This window comes from Stenella coeruleoalba, assembly GCF_951394435.1.
Source record: "Stenella coeruleoalba genome assembly, chromosome: 12".
Classification (NCBI taxonomy): Eukaryota; Metazoa; Chordata; class Mammalia; order Artiodactyla; family Delphinidae; genus Stenella; species Stenella coeruleoalba.
The window spans coordinates 45,121,767-45,133,973 of NC_137158.1; the positions used below are offsets into that span (position 1 = coordinate 45,121,767).

The 12,207-nt window shown below is 41.7% G+C and overlaps 1 protein-coding gene across 1 annotated transcript in view; it reads right to left on the reverse strand.

Annotated features, from left to right (window-relative positions):
- Nucleotides 1–8,953, reverse strand: part of HDAC2 (histone deacetylase 2) — a 31,108-nt gene extending 22,155 nt beyond the window's left edge. The window contains exon 1 of the mRNA XM_079938632.1: nt 8,640–8,953. Within this exon, the coding sequence (XP_079794758.1) occupies nt 8,640–8,691 (52 nt within the window). The 5' untranslated portion in view covers nt 8,692–8,953. The remainder of the gene's footprint in view (nt 1–8,639) is intronic.
- Nucleotides 8,954–12,207: the final 3,254 nt, after the last annotated feature.

Sequence of the window (12,207 nt, forward strand, 5' to 3'; positions counted from 1 at the left end):
ATAAAGAAACTCATCTTCACATAACTTGCATCTGCCCCTGTGTAAGAATTATCAAGATGAAATATCTCTAATATCTACCGTATCTTAAGATCAAATACTCTAGTTATGTACATACTCAGAATCCAGTGAAAAATAATCACTAATCTAATAATGGGAAAGACCACAATAATCTATAGAAGGGAAAGTACAGTTGCAATTTCTCAGCAAGAGTGCTTGATAAAAAAAGATGCTAGCAATAATTTACATTTATTGACAGCTTACTAGAAGGCACTATTCTAAGCACTTCATGTGTATTATCTGTTAATCTTCTCAACAACCCTATAATGTAGGTATTATTACTACTTTCCTATTTTATAATAGTGAAGATGGATGAGATGCAGACAGGTCAGGTGATATTGTCAAAGTCACAACAGCTAGCAATAGAGGAGCTAGATTCAAACTCAGGCAAGGCAACTCTGCCAATCTTCTTAAGTAGTAGCTACTGGGAAAGCAACGACACTTATAGAACCTAGAAAGAAATGGTAGGGGGAAGCCTGACAAGAAAAGGACATAATACAGAATACAAACATTTTAATAAAGACTTAAGATCTTTGTTGGGCTTCCCTGGTGGCACAGTGGTTAAGAATCCGCCTGCCAATGCAGGGCACACGGGTTCGATCCCTGGTCCGGGAAGATCCCACATGCCGCGCAACAACCAAGCCCATGCGCCACAACTACTAAGCCTGCATGTCCCAACTACCAAGCGTGCGTGCCACAACTACTGAAGCCTGTGCACCTAGAGCCTATGCTCTTTAACAAGAGAAGCCACTGCAATGAGAAGCCCGCGTGCACACTGCAAGGAAGAGTAGCCCCCCGTCTCTGCAACTAGAGAAAGCCCGCGTGCAGCAACAAAGACCCAATGCAGACAAAAATTAATTTTTTTTAAAAAAAGAAGAATATGCACACTACTTAAATGACACATGTCCACAAGGGCAGCCAAGCTACAGATAACTGCTATTTGGCTTATGAAGAATTCTTCCAAAATGTAAGGGGGGTCTAAAAGAACCATCCCCAACTTTTTTCCTGCTTAATCCCCTATCACAAAATTCTCTACGTGGGTGCTCTGCAGCCATCTACTTTTTCATAAAGATAAAATATGGCTTTTCTTAGTTTTAAAAACCTATGGATTTCATTCATCTGATTTAAATAGTCAGTAATGTAATTTGGGCATTTAAAATGTTACCCAAAATAGTTTAAAATGCTTTACCAATGAAATAAGCATCCAGGAAAATTAGCTCTAAGTGGCTCCTTGAATACAACAAACTTTGTCAATGTGAAGTAATTACCAAAAAGATTTAGTTATCTGCAAAATTTTCAAAGCTGCTCACTCTTCAAGAAGCTATCAGAAGAGAAGTGGTTACTAAGGTCTACAATCTCTTTTATCTAAAGTCCTCTAAAGTCCTTGAGACTAGATACATTTCAGACTTTTTCAGATTTTATAAATGTAAAATGATAAATCTGCCAGATATTATGTGATAACCTGGAGACTGGGCAGCCTTCTGTAATCAAACATTAATATTTCTGCAGCAAAAATGTATGAATATTCAGAATAAGAGGAATAAAGATGATAAACATTAATTCAGGTTAAGCTTTTGATTCCAAATGAGTTACAAAAATTTCTTTTCACCTTTCAGATAATTTTGGACTTCAGGACTATGAAATATAAAATATACCCCTGAAGAAAAGCTGACTAAAAAATGATTCAGGAAAAAACAGAGAGCTACTGTATTATTTTTGTCTTCCAGACTAGTTAGTCCACTAGCGGCTTTAACACACTGGCCACTTCTTGAAACATTCACTCTTGGCTTCCACAATACCACGTTCCTGGACTTTACTACCACCCCACAGCCACTCCTCCACCAACCTTGAAATATCAGGGGTTTCTCAAGTTCACTCATTCACTGAACAGACCAAGAACCTACTGTGTGCCAGGCAGGTGCTTGGGTATGTCAGTGAATCAAGAGTGCTGCCCTAAATCCTCTTCTCTCAGGAATAAGCCACCTAACTGCTCAATTCAGAAATTTAGGAGCCATCCTTTATTCAGTCATCACAAAGCCCCAACTCCATTTCCAATCCATCAACAAGTTCTATAGGTTTTACTCCCAAAACCTCTCTTAAATATGTCCATGTCTATCAGTTGCAATTATTGTCTTGTACGTGGACCAATATATACTCAATTCTTGCTTTCAGTGTTCACATTCTATTACGCTTTACCATTCTTTCTCCACTTTCCAGAGTTCTCTCTACTTAAGAAACCTTCAATGGCTTTCTGCTTCCTGAATATTCAAGTCCAAATCTCTTACCACAAAGTCTTGTGTGGTCTGGCCCTTTACTACTTGGCCTGGCACCCTACAGTTCCCCCATGTCTTCCTCTTGGCTTCCTTTCTGCTAAGTGTACTAGGTTCTTTCTAACTACCCAGGCTTTGAAGTTTGCAATGTCTTATGTAGGAAAACTCTTTTAAGGAGGCTGGCCCATTCTGTGCCTTCAGGCCCTCCCTTGCCCGATTTACCCTACAAAGGTCCCCTCTCTTACTATCTAACAGTCTTATTTTTTTTCTCCTTAAAGACATTTTGAAAAAATTTTTTAGATTTTTATTTTACATTGGAGTATAGTTGATTCACAACGCTGTGTTAGTTTCAAATGTACAGCAAAGTGATTCAGTTATACATATATCTATTCTTTTTCAGATTCTTTTCTCACATAGGTTATTACATAGTACTGAGCAGAGTTCCCTGGGCTATACAGTATTATACAGATTAACTATTTTATATATAGTAGTGTGTATATGTTAATCCCAAATTCCTAATTTACCCCTCCCTCCCACCTTTCCCCTTTGGTAATAACCATAAATTTGTTTCCTAAGTCTGTGAGTCTTGTTTCTGTTTTGTAAGTTCATTTGCATCATTTTTTTAGGTTCCACATATAGTAAGTTCATTTGCATCATTTTTTTAGGTTCCACGTATAAGTGATATCATATGATATTTGCCTTTCTCTGTCTGACTTACTTTACTTCGTATGATAATCTCTAAGTCCATCCACGTGGCTGCAAATGGCATTATTTCATTCTTTGTTATGGTTGAGTAATAGTCCATTGTATGTATGCACCACACCTTTATCCATTCCTCTGTCGCTGGAAATCTAGGTTGCTTCCATGTCTTGGCTGTTGTAAACAGTGCTGCAATGAACATTGGGGTGCATGTATCCTTTTTTTTTTTAAATCAATTTATTTATTTAATTTTGGCTGCATTGGGTCTTTGTTGCTGCACACGGGCTTTCTCTAGTTGCAGTGAGCGGGAGCTACTCTTTGTTGTGGTGCGCGGGCTTCTCAATGAGGTGGCTTCTCTTGTTGCGGAGCATGGACTCTAGGCGTGCGGGCTTCAGTAGTTGTGGCGCACAGGCTTAGTTGCTCCGCGGCACGTGGGATCTTTCCAGACCAGAGCTCGAACCTGTGACCCCTGCATTGGCAGGCAGATTCTTAACCACTGTGCCATCAGGGAAGTTCTGGGGTGCATGTATCTTTTTGAATTAGAGTTATCTCCAGATATATGACCAGGAGTGGGATTGCTGGATCATATGGTAGCTCTATTTTCAGTTTTTTAAGGAACCTCCACACTGTTCTCCATAGAGGCTGTACCAATTACACCTCCGCCAACAGCATAGGAGGGTTCCCTTTTTTCCACACCCTTTCCAACATTTACTTCTAATATGGTCTTATATTTTCTTCTTAGGACTTCAATCTTTTCTCTACCTGGCACAAAGTAGGGACTTTAAGTCCATTTGATATTTCTGAACCCAAAGCTGACTTCACCCTTACACTTGAACTTTTAAATCTTATCTCATCCATGTTTCAGTGCTGTTATTATTCCCTAAGAGATAACTACACTCCCTCCTCAATTCCAACTGTTTCCTTTAAGGATTTGTCAACACAAGCATTTAAAATTTTTGTTAATGGAAAGACATAATTACTAATACTTTTTTTTTTTTTTTGGTAGCAGAGAAACCTTTTTTTTATCTGTAGCCGTGGCAATAGTTCCACTCTTGGGTCACCAAAGGAAAAAAGAAAAATGTTTTAGGTACCAGATGTTGATCTCGCCTTGGACATTAAAACTAGACAATGTAGAAAAGGATTAAGTGGTGGACTGAGTCAAACGGAGATACGAATCTATTTTCATGGGGAAAATAAATAAAACGCCACTTATCCTACCTGTCTGTAACTAGAGTGGGTGTAAGAATTAGAGAGAATATTATATGAAAGTGCTCCAGCTATAAAAATATAAGGTGTTAATCATTTATTCATCAATAATGTAAAAAATGTTTGTTTGTTTATTTATTTATTTATATTTAGGCTGGTGAAAGTATAGACATCAGCAAAACAGATTCTGTCCTCATGAAGTTTATATTCTAGTGGGAAGAGAGACAAAAATTAGGTGGTATAATTGATAGGGAGAAAAGCAGTAACAGGGATTAAGGTAATAGGGAAAAGCTTCTCTGAAAAGGTGAAATCTGAAGGAAGTAAATGGTAAAAAAATATCTGGGGGAAGAGAACCCAAGTATATGAAAATCTCAGTCTTATGTTCTACTATGTTTAAATTAATGATGTGCAATTAAAACCATTGGTATTTGTGAACTGCTGCTATAATTCATTCAGCACCCTGATTTGCCTCCAAAGAAAAGGTTACCTATTTTATGGATAATAACGATTTATACTATAGCTAAGAACCCATGCAATTACGTTAAGGACTACCTAGCAAAAGGCTTTGGCATCACTGTTATAAGTAAACATCTAAGGAAATCTGTCAAGTTGGCTGCCAAGCAGAATTCTTATAATGTGCTACAGTAAACTAGGAGTATATTGGGAGACATGATCTTGGTAACTCTTTGTACAGTGTTGAGTGCTTTTCTCTGAACCACCTGTCTCCAAATAGTTTGATGTGTCCTATCAGAGAAGGGAAAAATATAACACAGAGCAATGCATGTAATCATATAAATTATGTATATATACAACCCTATCATATTGTATATACAGTAGAAGACACTAAATGTAATTGGCCTCAAGCTTAAAAGAAAGTACACTTAACATTTCTAGATAAAGTATTAATAATGTATTTAATCAGAGCCTAACAAAGCTTGGTTTGCTAATTACATTTAAGTACAGAATCACATCATTTTATTTTTTTCTCTTTCGGCCGCTCTGTGTGGTGTGTGTGATCTCAGTTCCCCGATCAGGGATAGAACCCGTGCCCCCTGCAGTGGAAGCTCAGAGCCCTAACCACCACATTGCCAGGGAATCCCCGGAAGTCGCATTATTTTAAAGCCAGAAGGGATCTAACTATATCGTTTACAGATTATTGACAATCTTGCAGTATATACTAGAAGTTCAAGATTTAGATATATGTTTTCGGAAATGAGTCATGAGTCAATAGCTGCAATAAGAGAAGTAAAAACTTCTCTTACTTGTCCTCAAAGGTTTAAGAATACTTTATCCATCAGTGCCTGAAGGTTCACTTGAAACCATCATTCCATGGGCTTCCCTGGTGGCGCAGTGGTTGAGAGTCCGCCTGCCGATGCAGGGGACGCGGGTTCGTGCCCCGGTCCGGGAGGATCCCACATGCCGCGGAGCGGCTGGGCCCGTGAGCCATAGCCGCTGGGCCTGCGCATCCAGAGCCTGTGCTCCGCAACGGGAGAGGCCACAACGGTGAGAGGCCCGCGTACCGCAAAAAAAAAAAAAGAAGAAGAAACCATCATTCCAGTGATCTAAAGGGTATGATATTGAAGACTGTAATGTGTACGGAGGAAAGAACATATGTCTTTTAGAAGCCCCTTTCATTTGCTAGACATTCTCTCTGTGTCACCAAGAGTAGTCCTAATGGTCCCAGTAAGCCTAAAGGTAGGATTCCTATGGTTACAGAATTTGCTACTTCACTCCTTTCCTCTTTATCTTTCTTCCTTCTACTTCCTTTACTAACAAGTTAAAACCAGCTATTCTAGTCTAATAGATTAAGGCCCTATTATTATTGACATCACACACTCCAAATCCAATCCATGTTGTGTATCTTAGAGTTAGTTCCCTGTGCACAAGCTGCTTTACTTGCATCCTCTTTCCTCACAATTAAAAAAAGAAAAAACTACTATCGCTACCTCTATAAGCTGACAAAATAGGGTTTTTCCGGTGATGAAAATGTAAGCTTTGGAATTAACTATGCACAGCTTAAAATACTATCACATACAAAGAATTAGCATAATAATACCCCTTCAATTTAATAACCTCTGCAAAATATTTTATTAGCCCCACGCCCATGAAAAGAACTCAAAGCATATTCCAAATGTAAGCAACTACAAATTCCATTCTAAAAATTAGTCAAGGAAGAGCCACAGACAAAAGACAGATAACCTAACCAGAGATACCCAAACATTCAGTTATACACCTGCTGTGGGCCATCAGATAATGCCGTTGTATGGTCCACTATAAAGTACTTAAGTCACAATCAAAGATTACTCTTCCTATCAAGTCTGCATCCCGCCTTTGGGACCAGTACTTGCTCCCATTTCCTCAACAAAAGCTCATCATAAACGGGCCCAGGAACAAATAGCTGATAAAACTGCAACTTAAGTGCACCTCCTGGTTCTACGGTTCAAGCCTGGTGACAAGAAGTTTCAAGCAGCTTACTTCATCAGAGCCTATCACTGTCAACAGCAACTAACAGCTCCAGGAAGAGCCTTAGCACCAGTTACCCCAAACTTTTAAAACCTTTCTTCTCTACCCAAAGCCCTGACAACAACAATCTCTAAACCTTAGAGAAACAATCTTGTTTTAAAAATTAACTTACATATAGTTATTTACTTTCCAATTTGGTCATGGAATGCAAGACCAGGCCAGTGACCCAAAATATGCGTGAATTCTTAAAGAATTAACTTTAAGAAACGTTAATAATTCACGTTAAAATTAAAATGTACTCCCATCTCCACCCCCCCATGATGGCATAATTACAAATCAATTTGTATCACACATACATGCAGTTCTCTCAAAAAATATTTTAAAAACATGGCTGTGACTACTTAGCACTAGCTACCAAATATCAAACAATTTAGATTTCTTCTGTAAGATTTTAGATTTTTCCACAAATGACACAAGTGGTTATTTTATATAAAGAGGCATTAAAATGATTCATCCTTGCTAACTGGAGAGATATACTATGGCCATTTTAAAATTAAAGTCAGATTTATTCTGACCTAGTCCTGTAAGATCTTTCCACCGCTCTAAGATTTTACGATTTACAATACATTGAATGTAGTAAACAGCTTCCAAAATTTGTATCGCTTCTCACAAATCAGATGGACTTTCAGGTCTCTGAACCTAGCTTCTTTGTTAAATTTTAGAATTTCTTCTCTGGAGAGTAACCTACTAGGCACTATTTACCAAGTTAACGTCTTTGTGCAATCTGTAGAACAGTAACGGCTCCTTTCATTGTATTTTGACTGGCCCAAGAAACAGGATTCAAGAAGACTTACTGCTCAAATTGCAAATGAGAAGAACCCCTAAAATGAAATTATCTTACTTTTATAATTTACTGTTCCACGAGTTCAAGCTTTTCTGATTATTTAGCACTTTCTGCACTGCTCCTCAAAGTTTTCCTGCACCAGGACTCCCATCGCCTAGAAACAGCCTTCGCAAGCCAAATGCCAATGCTATCTGTCCCACACCTCCAAAGCACGGTATTTCCTGATCGAACAAAGCAACAAAGAAGTGGGTGGTAACCACCTCTCAGAGAGGCAAGCCAGGACCTATCGAGCCTGATCGACAACACAAGCAGCAACAGCTCTACGATGCCCTCCCACCGTCTTATTTCCCGTGAAGCCTGACTACCTCAAACTCGAAAACCCTCATTTTTATTGAGGAAGTGAAGCCTTTTCATTTGAATGCTGAGAAAGTGGCGCTCAAAGCACCCGGCAAACAAAGGAGAGGGATGGAGCCCACGCAAAACAGGGGTGTGAGCGCGCCTCAAGGCGCACGTGAGCCCCCACCCTCAAGGGGTACTCTCCAGCACCCACCCGGGTCGAGGGGTCCGGGGAGAGGCCGGCAGCAGAGAAAGGAGAAGACGCTCGGGCCTGCCGGGGACAGAGGGGAGCGGAGGAGGGGAGAGGAGGAATGGGGGCTCGAGGGGCGGAGCTCTCGAGGCCGTGGGGCTTTGTGTGGAGTCTGGGCCGGGGTAGCTGTTTTGACCCGGGGGGAGAAATCGGGTGCAGGCGGCCGGAGCAGGGGACCCCAAACCTCCCTCCCACGGAGAGGCGGAGGGGAGAGACGCGAGGGAGAGCCGTCTGCTTCGCACCAGCACGAAGCCAGGGTAGGCCGGCGGCGGACGACACTGCGGGAAGGAGAGGGGCCGGACGGAAAAGTGGGGCGTCCACTTAGCTCCCCGCGGAGGCTGCCAGACAGTGTCGGGTCGCGAATGAGTTAAGATGCGGCCAAACGTCGGTCCCTCCTCCTGACCCCTCAGCACCAGCGACCACTCGCAACGGCTGCCGCAGAGCCAGGTGCGGCTCCGGGCCCGGCGCCGCAGCCCTGCCCGCCCACCCACCCGCCGGCCGGCCTGCCTCTCACCATCGTAGTAGTAGCAGACTTTCTTCTTGCCGCCTCCCTGACTGTACGCCATGGGCTCCCCGGCCACCGCCGCCTCCGGCTCCTCCTCTGGCTGCTTCTGCTGCTGCTGCCGCCGCGGCTCGGCGGGGAGAGAAGAGGGCTGGGGCGAAGGTGGGGGGGGGGTGGCAATGCCGCGGGGAAAGGCAGGCCGGAGGGCCGGAGGGAAGAGAGGAGGGGAGTGCCGGGAGGGCTCGGTACCGCCCGGCCGAGTGGCCGAGAGCTCGGACCGGGGGGTAGCAGCGGCGCCAACTCGCGACACTGGGGAGGGGGAGGAGGCAGCCAAACCACCTCCGGAGGCCGAGGGGAGGTGGGGCGCGTCCACTGTGACTCCACGGGGGAGGAGGGGGCACGACTAGAGAAAGAGGCTTCTTCATTTCTGGGGAAGGAGGCCTTCCAATGATGAACAACTTGCGTAGGGCGGGTACAAATACAGTCGGAAAACTATTTTTAAAAAGAGTCAGGCTTTCGCTCCGTAAGTAAAGAGAGCATGGAGCCAGGTGAACGCTCCACCCCTTCGGATCTTCGCACAGTGGTTGCGCCTATCTTGAGCCTGCGCAGTCGGCGCCTCCCCAACCGTAGCCGGGGCCGCCTAGACCCCCTCCGCGAAGTCCCACGCCGCTCCCCTCCCCCACTGTGGCTAAGCTCCCGCCCGGGCGGACCACGTGCTCCGAGCCGGGCGGGGAGAGACCACTCTCCCACCCATTCGACCGCATGGAACCCGTTGAGCTGCAGCCCACGACCCCTATACTGGGTCGTCGTGGATTTCATTTATTTTTTCATTTTCTGCTGATAATTGCTCGGAGGTTCTGACCTGTTAAGGGGACCTACTGCAGACATTAAGGAATACCTGGGTTCGAATGGGCATTTATGGAATGCATTTATGTGTTGGATAGGGTTCTGAGTGTTTGCATTAATGATGTATTTCATTGATACCTATTTGTAATAGATAACCTGTTAACTCAGTTAAGACTCCCAACAACGCTGGGATGTAAGTATTACTTCTAGTTCTTCTTTATAAATGGGGAGATTAAGGAACTTGATCCTCTCAAATGTTGATGGTCTGGAGTTTGATTTCAGTCTTTCTCCAAAATCCACACACCCTAGCTACTCCATTATGACTGCTTCTGATAGCTGGGCACTGAAAGATTGGTGCAGAAGTTCAGAGAAAGGACTTTCAAAACTCTTGGAAGTTATAAATACCTTTGTCCCTGTGTTCAACAAGTCAACAAACATTGAGCACCTACCTACTCTAAGCCAGCCACCTTGCAGGTGACTGGGGGGAGGCAGAGGCTGACAGTCCGCTACATAGAACTCTTATTCCCCTATACCATTTGCCACTTACAGTTTTCCCAAAATACACACTCTCCCTCACCCCCATTAAAAAAAAAAAGGCCTTATTGAAGCAGGAATTATTCAGAGCCACTACCAAAAATATCCTCTTTATTTTGCTATTTGACTTCAGTATCCCCAAGTAGTTCATACTTAAAGCAGCAATTTTCCTGGACCTCATCCCCAAGAAATTTAGAAAAAGTCCAGGGTAGCCTCCATCGCCCTCTACCCAAGTCTGTATTTTTAGCAAGCACCCCAGGTAACTGATGCAGTTGGTACAGGAACCAGAGTGAGAAACTTTGACTCAGAGGTAAAAATTGCATGGTATTGACCTTAAAAGTTTTACTCTATCAAGTCCAAAATCAACTTGCTGCATTCTGAGAACAGAATAAGTTAATTTAGTAGAAACTAATGTTCTTCTCAGAGCCAGCATAGTGGAATCTGAAGTGAGACTTTGTTTTCTTCTGTAACACTTCCCTGACTACTTCTTCCCCACCCCGGAGTCTGTTTTTTCAGCCCCTCACTGCCTGGATGTGACTTGTACCCCTCTAGCTCCACAGTCACCATGTTGCAGTTGCCTGTAACTTCTCTGAACTTCTCATTAGAACAGAGCGTTATGAGAGGAGCGACTGTGTCTGTCTTCCATATAAGTATATGTGTATGCCTATGACTTGGGGCAAGTCACTCGATTGTCTGAATTGCCTTATCTGTAAAATGGGGCAGTATTACTTGGAGAGTAATTCCTCATGTGAATATAGAGTACCTCAAATAAGAAAATTAATACAGAATAGTTTTTAAACAATAAAGAACTATGTGAATATAAGGGATTGTTAGGATTATTGTTATAGTACTAGTAATAATTATTATTGTTGGCATCCACAGCACCTAGCCTTGAACATGTGAAAAGAGTCCGGACATGTATTTATATATTTTGACTGGTTGAGGAACTTGTTATATTAATTATCATTTAATAATTTTATTTATTTATTTTTAGTTTTTTAATTGAAATATAGTTGATTTACAATGTTATGTTAGCTTCTGGTGTACAGCAAAGTGATTCAGTTTTATATATATATGTATACTTTTTAAAGTATAAATGTGTACCTTTTTATATTCTTTTCCATTACGGCTATTACAGGATATTGAATATAGTTCCCTGTGCTATACAGTAGGACCTTGTTGTTTATTTTATATAAAGTAGCTTGTATCTGCTAATTCCAAACTCCTAAATTATCCTTCCCCCATCCCCTTTCCCCTTTAGTAACCATAACTTTGTTTGTTATGTCTGTGAATCTGTTTCTGTTCTGTAAATAAGTCATTTGTATCATATTTTAGATTCCACATATAAGTGATATCATATGGTACTTGTCCTTCTCTTTTGATTTACTTCACTTGGTACGATAATCTCTAGGTCCATCCATGTTGCTGCAAATAGCATTATTTCACTCTTTCTTATGGCTGAGTAATATTCCGTTGTGTAATAAAAACAAAAAACTTAAAAAACTTTTTATAGATGGCCATTCTGACCAGTGCGAGGTGATGCCTCATTGTAGTTTTGATTTGCATTTCTCTGATAGTTAACGATGTTGAGCATCTTTTCATGTGCCTATTGCCCATCTGTATGTCTTTAGAGAAATGTTTATTTAGGTCTTCTGCCCATTTTCTGACTGGGTTGTTTAGTTTTTTGTTCCATTTTTGGTTAGTTTTTAGTTTTTTGTTATTGAGTTGTATGAGCTGTTTGTATATTTTGGAAATTAAGCCCTTGTTGGTTGCATCGTTTGCAAATATTTTCTCCCAGTCCGTATGTCGTCTTTTCGTTTGGTTTGTTTCCTTTGCTCTGCAAAAGCATATAAGTTTAATTAGATCCGATTGTTTATTTTTGCTTTTATTTCTGTTGCCTTGGGAGACTAACCTAAGAAAACACTGCTACAATTTATGTCACAGAATGTTTTGCCTGTGTTCTCTTCTAGGAGTTTTATAGTATCATATCTTATATTTAAGGCTTTAAGCCATTTGAGTTTATTTTTGTGTATGGTGTGAGGGAGTGTTCTAACTTCCTTGATTTATATGTGGCTGTCGAGCTTTCCCAACACCACTTGCTGAAGAGACTGTCTTTTCTCCATTTTATATTCTTGCCTCCTTTGTCAAAGATTACTCAACTGTAGGTGTGTGAGTTTATTTCTGGGATCTCTGTTCTGTT